Source organism: Egretta garzetta, unplaced genomic scaffold, assembly GCF_000687185.1.
Source record: "Egretta garzetta isolate BGI_Z169 unplaced genomic scaffold, ASM68718v1 scaffold188, whole genome shotgun sequence".
NCBI lineage: Eukaryota > Metazoa > Chordata > Aves > Pelecaniformes > Ardeidae > Egretta > Egretta garzetta.
In genome coordinates this window covers 132,703-150,637 of record NW_009260622.1, presented here as the reverse complement: position 1 = coordinate 150,637, position 17,935 = coordinate 132,703, and the positions used below count along the sequence as shown (strand labels likewise).

General features: G+C 37.2%; 1 protein-coding gene across 1 annotated transcript in view; it reads left to right on the top strand.

Moving 5' to 3' along the window:
* RAB22A (RAB22A, member RAS oncogene family) overlaps positions 1–15,538 on the top strand; it is a 31,538-nt gene extending 16,000 nt beyond the window's left edge. The window contains exons 4-7 of the mRNA XM_009645389.2: positions 4,863–4,934; positions 5,069–5,175; positions 7,003–7,112; positions 8,488–15,538. Of these exons, the coding sequence (XP_009643684.1) occupies positions 4,863–4,934; positions 5,069–5,175; positions 7,003–7,112; positions 8,488–8,585 (387 nt within the window). The 3' untranslated portion in view covers positions 8,586–15,538. The remainder of the gene's footprint in view (positions 1–4,862; positions 4,935–5,068; positions 5,176–7,002; positions 7,113–8,487) is intronic.
* Positions 15,539–17,935: the final 2,397 nt, after the last annotated feature.

The window sequence follows — 17,935 nt, the reverse complement described above, 5'->3', positions numbered from 1 at the left end:
AAGCTTATGAACAATAAAAGCTTATAATTTGCATTTGTGTTCCTTCTGTTTTGTTAGTTGAATTTCATCCTCTGAAAGGAAATTTCATCCTCTAAGGTCCTTTTTTATCATTTTTTTCTTTTTTTCATTTTTTCTGAGGCCATTGGTTTTATGTGTATGTGTGGGGAAATCACTTTTATTGGAATGTAAACCTTTTTAAAAGTTCATGGTGGTAATGTTCTAAGAATGTATTTACGTTCTGAAAAGCGTAAGCTGTAATTTTTTTACAGAGCCTCATTTATGACCAAGACTGTACAGTATCAAAATGAGCTGCATAAATTCCTAATTTGGGATACAGCTGGACAAGAGCGGGTAAGTAGAATCAGTATCTGTGGTGATAGTTCTGGCTAGAGTTTGGGTTGCTTTTCAACCCCACCCCTGGAAGTCACAATGTGATCTGGTTTTACAAATATCCGTTAGAAGGTTTGTTTTCTATGCAAGTTTCTATAAAGATATGGGTGCTGTAAATATATTTTTATTTTTCATTGTTATCATGGTTAAGGATGATTACCTAAGACGAGCAGCTTATAAAACAGAAGACAGTGTTTAGATTCACTGAAAGGGAGTGCCATTTCAAGAGAAAACAAGGTGGGGAATGCCAGCAGCTGTCTCTAGTACCATTTCTATAGTTGAGTTTTAAACATTCAACTGCAGTATTTGCACAGTGCAACTGGCAGCATGAGAATCCAAGTGAAATGAATGATCATGTCTCAGTACAAGTAAGGCCTTGATTCTGGAAAAAAAAAACCATACCACTGCTAACACATTCTATTAGCTTCAGTGTTAAGGTTATGCTTTGGTTTAACCTGGCAGGCAGCTGAACACCACACAGCTGCTCGTTCACTCCCCCTGCCCCCTCAGTGAGATGGGGGAGAGAACTGGGGGAGGAAAAAAAAGTAAAACCCGTGGGTTGAGATAAAGACAGTTTAATAAAACAGCAGAGGAAAAAAATAACAATAATAATAATAGCAACAATGGTAAGACAATATGCAGAATATACAAAACAAATGATGCACAGGGCAATTGCCCACCACCTGCTGACTGATGCCCAGCCCGTCCCTGAGCAGCAATCACTTTCCCTCTGGCCACCCGAGCATGATATCATATGGTATGGATTAGCGCTTGGGCCAGCTGGGGTCAGCTGTACTGGCTGTGCCCCTCCCAGCTCCTTGTGCACCTGGCAGAGCATGGGAAGCTGAAAACATCCTTGACTAGTCTAGGCAGTACTTAGCAACAACTGAACATCAGTGTGTTATCAACATTCTTCTCTTACTAAATCCAAAACACAGCACTATACCAGCTACTAGGAAGAAGATTAACTCTATCCTAGCCGAAACCAGGACAAGTGTTATGGGTGATTATGTATCTCTTACTGTTTTGTGAAGTTTTACTTCTCAAATCTGATAGTGTTGGAAACTATGTCAAGAAATCTATCTTGAAAATTAAATTTTAATTTGGTAGTTTGGGGTTTTGATTTCTGACGCATGCATAGTTCTGAGGGGAAGCAACAAAGTTTTCAAGAAAATGACTAGTCAAATGAAACCACAATTACTTTATTTGCATAATTTGTACTTAGAATTTAATAGGAAAACTTTGCTAGTTAACTTGCTTGTTTATGGATTACTAGTAATGTTGATAGAAATTATAGTAGCTGTATTAACAGTGCTTATTCTTGCTGTTTCGTGACTGTTAACTACTGGCAACTGTCAGTTACTCATGATGAGTTTATTTAGGATGTGATCTAACCGTAACAAAGGTATACACCAGAGCTGTCTCCCGTAAGAGTCAGTTTGCTCGGGCTGGGTTGTTACTTTAGGATAATAACTGGCAAATGCAGCTGTACTGTTTTTCAGGATTGGCTCAAGAAACAGAGAGCCCAAGCAAAAAAAAAACCTCAAAACAAAAAAACACCACTGCCACCATCAAAACCTCTGCACCCCTGTCGTTTGACCTTTTGGAGTCCTGGTGGAACTGACTTGCTAGGTTTTTAGCTTGCTAACAGCCTTGATGGCTAGAAAGTAACTGAAGTGTATTTGTATTGCATTTCAGTGTTTTAGATTTTTGAATGACAATTGATTTCCTTCCAGCAGCACCATATAAAGCAACCTTAGGTTGTCAGGGATGTGTCCCAGGGATATGTCCAATAATATCCATGTTATCAGAAATATCAGAGTCCTTCCATTGCTAGCAGTCAGTCAGCATTTGCTGTAATTTGTCTTAAGTGAACATCCTAGCCCATTCTGAAATGTTAATGCTGGAATGTGAGTCTTCTGAGAGGTAGAGTATGAATTTTGAGAGGCTGGTACTCTTAAATAGAAAGCTTTTTAAACATGCCTGCCACAATTTGGCAGGAAACATCCATTACAGATTAGCATTCCATCCTGTTCTCTTTGACTGTGTTTGCAAGCAATGGGAGAACGCCCTAATGTGGAATCAGCCCACTACAGTCTGAGGAAGCATATCTGTACATGGCTAGCATGTTCCTTGTCTTTCTCTTTTTAGACTTTGAGTGACACTTCTTTAATGTTTTTCCATACAAGTTGCATGATACCTTTATTGAAATTGGGAAAGATGTCCTACCTGGCCTCTGACCCAAGAGCTGTGATATCTGTGATGCTTACGTTCCACACCTGAGAGAAGTCATTGTGAGGCCGCAATATATCCAAGGAAACCAGTGAAATGGGAGCACTACACAAAGCACTACTTTGAAATTATGTCAGTATCTTCATAGATATTCCTTTCTCCAAAACAGAACAACGCTATCACTTACGGCTAGTCACAAATGGTCTGTATACCTGCCTTGCCCTGAAATCTGTAGCACAGTTTTCTGGTCATGCAACACATCTGACAATGAATTATCAAAGGGATCCCATCCCTGGTGATCTGGAATACCAAAAATGTCCACACCATTCATGGAAGTAAGATGTCTCTGCTGAGCTATGATGGCGTAATGCTCCAAATTTGTAGTCCTGGCTTCTTGAGGAGCATTTGCTATTTTCCGCTTCAAAAGCCTAGCAGCAAATAGTTCTGCTACACTGGGCAACCCCTTGTTCTAAATGGCTTCGGGGAGTGGCTGGCTAGCTTCACTCCAAAGGTGGAAATGTGCACTAATTCACATAGCTCATTTCCCTTTACACGTGCGCACCTGATTTTTTTCTATCGTTTCTTCTACACTGAGTGAAGTTGATAGGAGATTACTTATAGCAATTAGGATTTTTGCCTTATTACCTAACAATTGTGACAGTTTCTCTGGATAGTTCTGTCAAAACACAGATCGGAGGCTGGAGGGCAAGCTGAAGTTTTTGGAAAAATAGCAAAAGGAAAATTCAGTGTTTCTAGTAACATCTGTTTTGTTAATGTATTTTATCTGCTGACTGCTCTTAGGTGGAAAAAAGTATCTAAGTGTTAGCAGGCAGGAAATGAGAGTAATACAAAATCAGCAAGTGAAAGCTGGTTTATTCCCAATGTAAATAGTCAAATAATCAAAAAGCCAGGTTGCAAGGAGTCCAAGTGGTGGTTTACCAAATATGTTTCCCTTTACATTTTAGTACTTAGGAGGAAGAGAGGGTTTATGTCCCAACATGAACTGAATGCCTGCCCATGTTTCCCTTTCCCACTATTAAATATTTTTATATTCTCAACTTTGTGTTCAAAATCCTGTTTTCAAAACAGAATTCGAGAGCCAAATGTAAATGGTCTGGAATTCTGCTTTATAGCAAGATTTTTATGATTTATAATATTGCTCTCAGTTGAACTGTACTAAGCAAAAGGAAATTGGTATTTTATTAGACCCAAATAAGCTTTTATGAAAAACTCTATTCTATTCATGATTTCTACTCTGACTAATTAGATGCGCAAAAGCTCTAAATTACATATGTTTACATCAAAGCAGTACATGCAGTTTACTGTGGGCTTTGACAGAGTTTAGGTTGCTAGACTAGTTGTCTGGTTCTTTTTAACGTAGAAGAGTATCACACTTCTTAAGAATGCTCAATTGATATTTCTGGCAATTTAATCATGTGCTCTATCACTTTTTTCAGTCCTGGATTCATAACACTGCCCATGCAAAGGTACAGGCCTGGTTTATACCCTGCAAATGTACTACCAAGCAAATATGCCGGCTGTAGATTTAATTCTGAAAGTTGCAATAAAATTACTGTAGCCTTTTACTATCTATCATGTTCCTTAAAGCTCTATTTGCAACAGGTCACATAATTGTGGGCTTTTGCAGTTTGTAGTTTTAAACATGCTTCTAACTTATGAGTGTTGAGGAAAAACTTAAGTGAAATCCCTATAGCCATACGTTAGTTATGAAGAAACCAACATTTCTAGCATTTAAGAGTGCCATGACTGACCCATGGCGCTAGAGGTTGACACCAACTTCTGAACATACCAGATGAGTAGTAATATATGCTAGCTTTCTTGAAATTACTTTTAGTCCAAAAGCATGAGTGTCCTAAAAAAGAAGCAGCGCGTTCAATTTTGACTAATTTGCCCTTGCTCAGTGTTTAAAGTTGAGCCTATATCCTGCGGGTTTGTGTCTGTGTGTAATCTACAGCCTTTTAAATGAGAGATTCTAATCTAGTCAAAATAAGGTCAAGTTTGGCTTCCTGCTTTTTTAGTCGGTGTGCTGGTTGGCCTTTAAAATAATACTTTCATGGAAGTTTATGGACTCTACCACACAGCCTCTCTAATTGTAAAGAAAAGTTTTCCACTAAATGTGAACTTTAAAGTTAGTTTCCACTTTCTTCAATAATAATAGTAAGGAAATCACTGAGGTCAGCGGATGATCAGATTCATGATGTATGGTGTCTCTCTTTCAGTTTCGTGCTTTAGCCCCAATGTATTACAGAGGGTCAGCAGCAGCCATTATAGTGTATGACATCACAAAAGAGGTAAGGAATTTGATCTTGATCCAGCATTATGATTTCGGGGAGGGGGGGGGTTGTGTTAATGGGCCAGTTCTGATTCTTAATTCCTTCTGAGTTTGGTTTTGTTTGTTTTTTGTTTTTTTTTTTTTCCACATCAGGAAACTTTCTCAACATTAAAGAACTGGGTTAAAGAGCTTCGGCAGCACGGACCTCCAAACATTGTTGTAGCTATTGCAGGAAATAAGTGTGATCTTAATGATGTAAGGTAAATAACCACTGACAGTTCGAAGGTTTTCACTTAAGCTCATAGTGCTAAATATTTTAAGATTTCAGAGCAGGTGAAAGGTATAGAGCAATTTAAGCTGTTTTGCACTAGCATTGTAGTTTCTCATGGTGTCTGAACTGTTTCTACTGTCAGAAGATTTGGTTAGTCTGCCCTTGGACAGACGTCCTTCTGTGTTGGTGTGAGTACATGTGCGATTGAGCAATAAATCAGGCTGTAAAATGGATCCAGATTAAAACTAACCATTTAAAAAAAGGAAGAATGATCCAAGTGTATTTATCTTGCTCACACCATGCTGGCATGACAGAGGTGGGATAGCAGGGTTAGGAATGAGCAGTTTACAGGGAGACAGGATTACCTTCTCTGGTGGCAGTGCCAAGTTACACAAGCCTAAACTGCCTGTGAAACTACAGTGAAATACAAGCTGTTTATCTCACTTTATAAGAAGTACCCCTGTCAGTCTGTAGCACCTCATTTTGTTAGGAAAAACATTGAGCCTGTTGGAGAGCATTGTGTAGGTTTTTCTGACTTGCTTGTTCAGGTGCCTTCCTTCGTTGCTTAAATATTGGGGTGGAATTGGCTGTGGCTAAAATAGTTGCAGGGAGAGGGAAAAGTTCTTGAGAAACTTTATGAACAGCCAAACTTTCAAGAAAGCATGTACTAAAAACAAAGGAAGCCCTTTTTTATTGATGTCCTCATTAAGCCAAAATTCAGAAAGAAGGTGCGTGTAGACTTCTTGTTTTTAGATTTCATTGGAAAAGGTACCACAGCTGGTCTCCCAGAGCAGACAGATGGTTATGTGTTTAAAGAACCACTGCAAAGTTGGTTCTTAGTATAGTTTTACAAATTGTTAATATATAGCAGTTATCTAGTGAGCTTTAATAACTTTTGTTAGAAGTAGCGTATGCCTTGAAGGAAATATGGCATAAAGTTACTCAGAAGACAAATACAAGGCATGCAGTATCCAGTCTCACATGCTTATTTCTTGGTGCTTAGGTGGCATTATAAATTATGTAAACATTGCTATTCAAGCTAATTAGCAAGTTTCCTTGTACTTTAGTCAGAGGCAATATTTGAGTCACTGATCCGAAGTCTGTGCTTTTGATATCTTAAGTCCCTTGTTAGTGAAAGTAGCCAATGTTTTCTAGTAATTGTATGCAAAGTGATACAACATACGGTCCAGTCCCCTCTCTGCTTATTGGGGTTTGGTTTTTTCACGTTATTTAAGGAAACATACTTTGTTATCAGCTTGCCTACTTAGGTGTGCAGAATAACTTTTTCACTTCTTGGCTCTCTTGTTGTGTGCTCAGTCTGATATTTGTTTATAGCTATGTCTTTATGCTTCATGTAAAGTAAATGCTAAACTAATGATCTGTGCAGTGTTGTGAGGTACTTGGTTTTGTAAACAGCTGTAGGAAATCCACTGGATTAGTGGAACTACTGTTTTAGAGTCTTTTCAGTACCTCTAAACCTGTTCTCTCTGTGAAGAATAAAGCACCCCCTAATGATCGATTGCAGACCTACACGTAGAGCACTCAAGAAACAAACTCCACTGTAATGTTGTCAGATTAATTAAGGCCTTGTTTAGTTTTTGATTGTGCTTCAATGATGCTCATACCTCAGGCAGGGAGACAGCGTAGAGTAAAGAATGAGCATCAACTTCAGGATGAGGGAACAATGTGATGCTAAACAAGTAAAATACAAAATACTCACTTAATGAGATACTTAAAAGCTTAATCTATCCCTTAAGATTTTGAATAATGGGGTTTTTCTGCATTCATGTTTTTTTTCTTTGCTTTGTTTTTCCAGAGAAGTCATGGAAAAAGATGCTAAAGACTATGCAGATTCCATTCATGCAATATTTGTAGAGACAAGTGCGAAAAATGCAATAAACATTAATGAACTCTTTATAGAAATTAGTAAGTATTTAAACAGTTAATGTGCTTTCTTCTGAAAGAAGTTCAAGTAAAAATTTGATTACTGTGTTAGTTTTTGTGCTATTTAGGTGAGAGTATACTGACTTAAATTTGTTACAATCAGACATGAATACGAACTGCAAAATGAGGTGTATAAATTCTTGGTCATCTGATGACCTCTAAATATTCCTTCTAGAGATTTTAAGCCTACTGTGATGCTGCTGGATAAATAGCAAGCAGGGCACTCATGTCAGAAGTCAGTGTCGTCTTACTGTATCTGTTATTGAATGTTTCAATTAGTACTTCCAAGGTTATGGAAGGGAAAGGAAATGTCATGAGGAAGATCCAAACTTTATACATCTGAAAAAAGGCATTAAGTTCTTGCTCTTGGTGTTTGTACTTAGTCTAAAACAGTGCATTTTCAAAAATAGAAGGATTCATAAATGCCAGATTACTGCCTAGGAAATGGCAACTATTGTGTGTAGATTTTCCACAAGTATTTTTGTGATATCTTGGGGTTTTTTTAATGAAATTGCAAATCTTTCTGTCTTGTTCATGGTGGGGAGAACTCTTACGTGTGAATGAAAAGCAGACAATACTCCAAAGTGAATTCCATGCAATATTATTTGCAGGGTATGTTTCAGGCAGCAGCACCAACGTGCAGGTATGTCAACCTGTTGGCGAAAAGAGGACAAAGAGCAATCCATTTGTGTCTGTGCACGCACTGCAGTTTATCTTTGAATAACTACAGAAACATTAGACTTAGAAAAAAAAAAATAAGGTCCTTATAAGCAGTTGAATGTGTTGAAGCTGGTGTAAAAAGAATGTGCTGTAGATTAGCTTCCTGATCTACTGACTTAATAGTTGCTGTCTAAAATTGATCTTGCATAAACTATGGAAAAAGAAGTCATAAATCCTCCTCAGAAAAGAATACTCAACCAGAAATAGTCCATTTTAAAGACTGATTAGATGACTAAAGCAGCTATCTTTATAAGCACTTCTGGGCTAAGCCTGATGCAGGTGAACTACTGTGGAAATACAGGTCAGGATGGTAGTTCTCAATGAAGATATTCCAGATGGTATTTGATCCTGTAGAGTATATTCTCTGGGTGCTTTTATAGCTTAGCTCTCGAAGTCTAGATTAGCCTGAAGTGTAAATGCTGCAAATTAGCTTAAAACTGCCTATATTCTTTTGTGGAACCGTACCTCTTACAGACATAGTATAGACTGTTAACCGCCATCCTTCTGTTATGCAGGAATGTTGTCATGACATATGGCTAACTGAAGACACATTTTTATATACAAAACATACGCTGGATGCTTAGAATTAGTTTGAAGTATGATGTTTGCTATAAATTATTTTTCTGCCTCTTTGTAGGTCGCAGAATTCCATCAACTGACACCAACCCCCCGTCTAGTGGTAAGGGCTTCAAACTTAGAAGACAGCCATCGGTGACAAAGCGCAGCTGCTGTTGACTGATCCCTTAGAAAATCAGACTTGTTTAAACAGTAGGTGGTCTTGGAAGTTAATAGTTCACGTTGGGTTTATATTATCAGTCTTAGATCTTTATCTGCTGGTGTTCATACGCCCGAGGTCCCACAAAAATGGACCAGTTCATCTGACATCTGTACACTCGCAGAAAAGACTGCAATCGTAATGTCAGCCTGTTTACTTACAAAAAGTGTAGTATCTCTTGCATTCAAAGGGAATCCATCATCACTTTTTTTTGTCTTGCCTGAAAGGAAGGTGACTATATGGATGGTAGAACTGAAATGTTTAATAGTTTTATAATCAAGATTTTAGGGGCTTTTTTTTGAAAAGGGAAATGAGCACTTTTGTGGGACTTAGGGGTGGGAGGAGTCTGGAAGTTAGATGTCATTTCTTCCTTTTCTTCAGTGAGCCTTATTTCAAATTTAATTGTAGCTAATCCAAAGTACAGTGGGACAGTTGATGTGAGGTGGCTACAAATGAAGACAAATACTAGGCAAATTAGTCCATCCAGTCCCCAAATCCCAATTGCACTTTTTATTTAAAGATGATATGCGCCGGGGGTGGGGACACAAGCAACAGATCTTAAACCACAGACAATCTTTTTTTCATGCTGACTTTAATCACTTCAAGGCAAACTGATATGCTTATAGGCATTTTTTTGTTCCTAGCTGTAGTTCTGACTAAAACCAGATGCTGTAAACAGATGCTGACAGTGGTTCTGATCAGACCTAAAAGTTTTGGGGGAAAGCTTTTAATTGCTTGGCATGTGTAAAGTGTTCATATTATATTTATGAGACCAGTGTTTAAAGTATTATAAATTATGTAAAAACAGTAAAAAATAATGCAAGCTTATACACTCCTTCCATTCCACACCTATGGATAAACTCCTGGGGAATCTTTGTTGGTTTTTTTCCTGCGTTTTGGGTATTGTCACTGTGAGTTCATCCAGAGGCAGACTGAAATTCTTTCTCTTTCAATCACATTTGAAGGGGCTAATAGAGAATGCTGTTGGTGCAGCATGAGGTCTGTCTGAACAAGCTGTCATCTGTGGTGCACCCAATCTTTCCTGTTTTGGGCACAAAAATACAAATAGGAAGTAACCTTAAGACGTGGTAATGTAGATCGTTACCTCTTGGTTTCTGGGCTTTTTCATCTGTGATAATTTTTAGCAAATCAGTGTTTAGCTTATTCTGTGTTGGTTTTAGTATGCTTTCAATTAAACTATAGGTTGACCATACCCATTTGTGCTATATTATTTATTTTTTCTTTTTGTTTCCTACCAGCACTAGTGAGAACCTTTATACTTTTAAAGAAAAAGAGCTTAATAGACTTGACTATATACTAAAATATGCTGTTTAGCTTTAGTATGAAAATGAGGTCACGTTGATGCTTATTCTTTGTTTGTAATCTGGTTTTCTATCATCTCGAGTATTTTTTCTCTGAAGGAAATACAGAAAAGTTTGTAAGAAATGGAAGGACTTGTACTTCAGATTAGTTTGTATTAATGAAAATTCTTGTAGAGCTATTCTGGAGCAAAACAGGTCAACTATTACAGTGAGATTTTGTGTGGGTTAGTATGTTTTAATGAAATTTGGTGACTACGTTTTTATCACACCTTTTACTTACATTGTCAATTATGCTGCCTTTGCGAGAGTTGTACTGGCTACATGGCTGTAGAGAGCCCAAGAAGTAGATCTTCATCAAATGAAGGCTGTTCGAAGCCCCTTTGAAACATTGGTCCCTAACAAAGCATCTTACAGTAGAGAGAGATTTGTTTGGTGTTCAGCCTGATGTATGAAATGCTTGATGGAAATATAATTAGTAAAGGAAGAATAGAGTAAGCTTGCTCTTGGGCATATTTTTAATTATGAAAAAGCAGGTTAGCAATTAAATGTAGAACTTTCACAGTGGCAGTCATGGAAATACCTAATTTCTTTGAAATATCTCAATATTGGCAAATTTTAAAAAAATAAATTTTGTGGTTATCTAATTCAAATAGGTTTGCAAAACATTCTGTGTTCACAGTGCTTCAGAAGTCTATTCTGTACCAAGATACTAGGTGCTCTGTAACTGTGATACAGAAAATACTGCTTTAATAAAAGTTGGTTGGTAATAATCTAGAATTTCATGAACTTGGAAAGATCATAGTAGAAGAAGGAAAGTCTCAGATATTGGGAGTATCTTTCATGTAGATTAGTAGAAAAAGGACTTTCAGACTTCCTAAATGATTGTTATTGCCTGTTAGTGTGTGGTAAAAATGGAGTTTAAATCTGTTTTTTTTAGTGAAATAACAAAATGATTTAATAATATTTATCCAAGATTTAATTGACTTGAGAGGAAAATGGACTCCAGGCAAGACTGAGCTAGGCTAGTATTGAGATTATTGTAGTTCTCTCCAGTCAGGGGAGAGAACCATATATCTTAGCAAATCTTTATGAACCGCTTTTGATCTATCCTCACTTATTTGCCATACACCAAAAATAGACAAACAAACAGAAAATGCCCACCCCAAAACACTAAAGAAGCAGCAGCAATCTGGCCCTTCTCAAATGTAGCGAAGTTGTAATGCCTCAGACTCCTTTTGTTTTGTTACCAATCTGAGTGGAATGCCAGCATACTTCATATTCTTTTTGCAAATCATCTTGAATTACTGCAGTTAATGAAAACATGGAAATAGCCAGTGTTTCAGGCTGTCTAAACTACAAACACTGAAGTGAGGCTGCTTTTTAACACATGCCTATTTAAAATGACAGACTGTTGATGTAAGATCTTTTAAGCCAAGATAACTGTTTATTGATCAGTAGGCTCTAGCTGAAAGCTGGAATGCAGTCTTCCCTGGATGAGATGCACATGTTCATTGTTTCATTTTTGTTGGAGAAAAATGATTTCTCCTGTATTAATAATTTGTTAGGCCATCTGCTTTCATCTTGCACTAGGCTTGCTGAAATTGATTATGTTTTGTCCTAACATAGCTTCTCTATTTGGAGATACATTAGCCTTTGAGTGTTTGGAGTGCTGATTATCAACCATTCCAGCTAAATTTTTAATAACTTTTTTCTATTAAGAAGTTGTTGAAAAGGCTCAGGACTGAAGTTTTATTCCACTATGCCTTTCTGTTTAATGAATGGAGCTCATCAGAGAGACTAGACTTTCAGATACTCTCAAAGGGAATTAATTGCTGCAAAGCAAGTTTGGAAGGGTAAAGTATCATGTATGTAAAAATGTAACGAGGTGCGTGTCATATCGTTGATCCAGAGTATTTTTTAACTGACAAAATACGACTATTTCACCACCAATTCTTTCCCACGAAAGTTACAGATTTGTACAAAAATACCATTTGATAAATGTTTAGTTCTTAAGCTTTGGAGCAACTCAAATGTGCTTCCCAAGTTTTGGAGGGTGCCTCCATCTGACCCTCTAAATTACAACTCGTAGCTGGCTTGTCAGGCTCTTGGTCTGTGCTGTAGGTAGTTTTGTAGTATATTTTATATACATACTTAAAATTGGCATATTAATGCCTAAGTAGGTGAAATCTGGAAGCTTATGTTTAATAACAGAAGCATCTAGTAGTCAAACTACTGAAAATTGCAATAGGTGCTTTGAAAAGTTCTAAAACAACTCTAACAACTTTTGCTGTTGCCAAGAAGGTAAAGACTTAATTTATGTTACTAGATCCATGTTGAAACAAAATAAATCATTGCACTTCAAATCCCTGCTGACATGAGTGAGACCCTTCCTCTAAGTGCTACACGATCAGACAGTTAATAGTTTAGAGGGGCGTTTTATGCAGACTTGAGTCTTTGATGTGTTGGTGTACATAATGCCAATTTAATGCTACCAGCCTGCTTGAGAAAGATTATTTACATGCTTGGGAAGAGAGTAAGAGAAGAGGAGACAATGCCTACTTACTGATTTGGAAGTCTAATCCTTTAACCTGATCAAGAGGTGTGGGATTCATTGGGACCTGTCTACGTTCATAGTTAAAGCTTCATTTTAATTACCAATAATCAATTCAGGCTGAATATCTTGAATGGTTTAAAAGTTGGCCTCAATAAGATTTTTGTTACGATGTTAATCCTAGATTATTCCTTAACAGTAGTGTTAATTTTCAGTATAACATATTGAGTATTAGTTGGAAAAGGAAGCTTTATCAGTGATGTTTGAATGACTTTCTTTGTGTGAAACAGTCTTTAGTGTTTATTAAGGATGGCATAGTCTATTTGTGGTGTGCTATGTCAGCAATCTGCAAAGACTATCTTGGGAATTGATGATTTACAGGACAGAAGCTGTCTGAACCATGTAGCTAGTCACCCTGCAGCAAACCTCACTTACAAGCAGCAGTAGCTACACAGAATTAGAATCTCAAACGTGGGGAGAATTTGAATAATTCACTGACTTAAACTTCTGCACTGCCTATTTGTTTTGTAAAAAGCTTCATGTATCTCTCTTAAACCCTTTAAACCTCTAAAAAAAAAAAAAAGAGGCTCTTCTGTTAACAGACAAGAGAGAAGGATGAACTTTCTTAACTTTTTTAGCAGGAAGTCATTTTACAGTGACCTGAGACTGTTTGTATGTGACAAGTCAGTTACTTAAGGAGAATTGTGTGCTTGGAACTAAGCTGCTAAAAAATCTGCACAAAATTATCTATTTTTAACAGAAAACTGTTAAAATTTTATGTTCAGATCACATTCCTAGATAGGTCATAGCCCTAGTAATGGTAGGTAACAGAAGATTAATAGAAATAAGATGTTGGTGTGAATGACCAATCGAAGATAGAAATACAGGTTCTAGTATAAAAAAGGTCATGTCAGCTGTCCTTTTCAGAGTCGTATGGCTCCAGCTTGTCAAAACAAATACACTTGAAACCACATCTTTGTTTCTCATACAAGAGTTCAGGTGCCAAAACTTATTTCTCTAAAATTATTAGGCCAATGGTAGCTTCTGAAATTCTGATATTTTCAAGGTCTCAAAAGTTTGAATGCAAACCCTTCCTTGGTCAGCTAGAATCAAAAATGCATGACTTGGAAAAATCAAGCAAGCATTACCAAACTTTATCCATCAAGTGTCACAGATAACAAATCTTTCAAGGGATGTAAGACTACCCTGAAACCCAAGAGTCCTGTCAGGCTTAGTCTCTGACATGTCAAAATGATCCGAGGGTCAGCTTTTTTCCTCTTTCCCCCCGCCCCCAGATTTTTAACATAGTGGTGTCAGACCGTACATGCTATAAGCAGCTATTTAAAAATACTTAGAGTAAGTTCTAGTGGCTTAGAGTTATTTGGTGTTTCCTATTTACATGGAAAATCAAGGCAGTAGGATGATTTGTCCCCAAAAAATTGGGACAGCATTTGTTGAAACTGCTCTCATTCTAAAATAAAGACTTCCTAGAAGAAACAATTTTACTTGTCCCACTACATCATCCTGCAAGTTGGGGTTCTTAAATTTTTCTTTAAACACAAGCAATGAATTTTATTCAAGGAGCTGAATACCATTGTAAAGGTACTCTTAAGAAGATTGGGTTTTTCTTTGCTTCATTTCTGTTAATTTTTTCACATACATATTATTAAACAAACCAACTGCTACTTCTTCAAATGTTGAAGGATGCAGACCACTCTTTCTGTCATGCTCTTCATTTGTATGTGATACTCGGTCCAGTTGTTGCACTTGGATATGCTGTAACTCTGACACCTAGATAGGTTCACGGCTACTTTCTTGCCTCACTTTTACTCATGTTACAGTGTGTATTTCCTACTAAATCTGTTATGTTTCCTTGACAATTTGTTCTTTGTTTCCTTGTGGCATTTAGCCAAGAATAGGTGGCAAGTGCCTTTTTCTCCTCAAAGGTTCTAAAAGTATTGTCACAGTGGCAAATATTTGTAAACAAAATGGTAATTCATTACTACAGCCTTATGAAACTGTTTTGAAAACATAGCAGCTGAGACAGGTACCACTACTGTGTTATACCCCATAATGAAGGCTAAAAGCACATTCACATGAGGGAGCAAATTATTGTAAGGCTGTAGTAACACAATGTAAACTCTTACATATTTTAACTTCCTTTTTTTGTGCTTCCTATCTCTAAATATTATGTATCCAACATTGAAATTGTGACAGAATGAATTGATTTAAGGCCCAGAAATGGATCATAGCATTTGTGTAGCTGTAAGACACTTAAGACTTCCTGGCAATCTTCCCCCTTGTACCTCCCACCCCCAGTACAATGAAGAAAAAAAAAGAAGTAATTCTGAAGGTTTCTTCTGAATGAGAAACTTTGCATTTGCATTTGTGTATTCAGGGCACAAAAATAACCTGATATGCATATAGCTCTTGCAGTGTAATAAATGTTTGCCTGTAAAATTAAGCATGAAAGTTAACCGTTGTATCAGCAATTCTTGTCCCTCTTCAGAACGTTCTGCCTTTTCATTGTAGGGTTGGGTTAACCTGTTGCAAAGGTTGAAAGGTCTGTGCCTTCTTATGATAGTATCTCTTATTAAAACAAACTTAAGCCGCTCAAAGTTACAGAGCATTTGCAGCACTGTAAACTGCACAAATTTACAACCATTGCTTCACTGCATGAAATGTAGTCAGATTACTAGTGATGAAATATTGTAGTGATGAATTCCCAAGCTTATGAATGTTTTGAGACTTTTTTTAGTCTTCTCTTGGGCTGGTCCTGAGAGTGTGTACAGGTTTGTCTGTATTGTTGGTTCGTAGATGCTAATGAGGAAAACCAGGCTTTTGTTCTCTCCTTTTTGTTTGAATTGTTACACTCCCATATAGTGCATAGAATGCAAATAAAGAAATGTTGATTTGGCATAATGTAAACAGCCTTTTCAGCTTAAGCATTCATAATAAATTAAGCATTCATAATAAACTTTTGATAGTGTAATAACATGCTAAATCACTACCAGTCTGATGTATTGTGCAAAAAAAAAAAGGTGTAAACATTTTATTAATAAAAAGCTTTGTTTATAAATGTGCTGGCTTTGTTTATAAATGGTTCCAAAATTCTCAACATATTAAAAAATAGTCTCTATAGCAATAGACTTACAGAAGAGGAATGTGAGCAATACTGTGGCAGAAGTGAATCTAAGTGATGATTCAAATAGCTGTTTTCTAAAAGTACTGACTGCTGGTCATTCAGGAACTGTAGCTTTCCCCTGGTTTATGTATACACAGACAAAGGCAGAAGGCAAACTTGTACAAAGAAGGGATGGGGGAAAAAACAGGAGAGAGAATGCAGCTTTTGTGTAATGCTTCCTTTCTTTGCAGCATGATGTCTGAGAAAATGCAGGCCACACACAGTCTTGTCAACCAGTGCAAGGCCTGACAAATTCTACCAGGGTCAAGTTATTTAATACGTTGCTTTTAGCTTAGACTGCATGAAATGTAAAATTCTTGACTGCTTAGGCCAGGTTTCTGTCAATCAAAACTGTGAAGGGCTTTTAGTATCTGCACAGTGTCGTGGGGGCCTGTCATGCTGGGAAGGGATCCTTTCTTATTTGTTAATACAGCCAGCTGCTTGGTAGCTTGCTATTTTTACACCACTGCTTTGGTGGTTATGTAGAGCACAAAAATATGAAGTTGGCTACAGTTAACTTGTCTTATGTGATGCTTAGATTATGTGGTTTTCTTGTTTCAGTGTGTGATGCAAGTCTAACACGTTCAGTTAATAGCAGCCTTCAAAAGCGTAAATAAGCAAAAAAAAAAAAAAAGTCCTGTTTCTGATACTGCTGTTTCACCTGAAAACATTGAATACAAGCTTCTGCTATGCAACTGGCTGCAGTTCATATGCAGGAAACACTGTCTTCTTTTAACAGAGACCTGGAATAACTTAAATTTATTGTTCTGTACCCACTATTTTTAAGTTATCCTATCCTCTTAGATACATGTAAACTGCTTTTGAAGAGTGTCAGATATGTTTGTGGAAGGGAGTATGGATGTGCATCAGAGAGCATGAGAAGGGTAAACACAAGGAATGTGCTAGAATAGTGAGAAAAACATTTACATGTGTTTGCATAGGGAATCTAGATGAATAAAGGCAACCCACCTAATCTGCACACACACAGTATGACAGAATATTTTACTTGGGTCATCTTCCATAGCTTTTCAGGTAAAAGTTTTGTAAAAGATGAAACTGTTCTTTAAAATTGTTCCAGTACAAAACCTTCAGGTGCTCTTCAGCGTTTCCCTGTACTGTTCATCCATATTTTCTGTTAATCAAAAACCCACCTGGGCAACAAGTTGCCTTCTAGTCTTGTCTGGCTGAACTGTTAATAAGTGAAGGTTGTTCGGTGTAATTGATAAGGACATAGTGTTGCAGGTGGCCTTCGTGCATGCCCGTGTCAATGAATGAGCTGCACACTATTAAATGTACACACTTTATTTACATATAACAAAAACCTGGCAACTTATATGCATTAGACTTCATAAATTTTCAATTTGGAGTAAACGATGCTGTGCTTTATAAAAACTTCAGCCTGGATGGAAACGTGGGTGAGTCCTTCAAATACAAGCAGGTAAGTTCAGAGCTGCCAGTCACGGTAAGAGGATACAACTTGGCAAACCCTTTAAAATGTGGATCATCAAATGCTTAAGGGTGTACTTTGTACTTCTTGCAAGAAAAGCAGAACTTGGAAAGGTCTGGTCAGCAACACTGAACAGTTGTTTAAGGTTTTTTATTATGTTTAACTCCATGTTGTATAAAGTTTCTTATTCTTCACCATTAGTTTCCAGTTCACTTGCAGGTATGTGTCTTTTTTACTAATTACTGGGCCGAGAATGCCTACCTCAGTAAGGGCATTTGTTTATAAAAAATAAAGCCTAAGAGATTATGTGAAAGAAGATAGCCGTGCCAGAATATCAGCCAAAGAAAGCTCTACTCCAAATCAAAAACTCAATTCTCTCCTGATTTGAGATAGTAAAATGTTATGACATAATCTGTAGTTTATGCTATAAATTAAACCCCCCAAAGCAGCAAAAATAATAAGCCAAGAATGTCTTAGGCTCCAAATCTAATTAACTAAGCAAAGTAGAATAGCAGGGACCTGGAAAAGAAAATTGAGCCCTTTATGACATTACGGGACCAACTTTTCTCCAACAGAGAAGGAATTCAAGAGCAGCAGTACATTATTTGAGCATGTTGCCATCAGTTGCTGAGGCTTCTAAAATTAGTCCTGATGTATTGGCTAGGAGTAGTCAGCAGGTTTCACCTGCGCTATGCAAAGCCAAGAGCTATTAGTATAGCACATACCTGGGTTTGGTTTGGTTTGACATGGAATGAAAGACATCTTAGAACAAAAAAGATGAAACAGGATGAGAGGTGGTGAAGCTG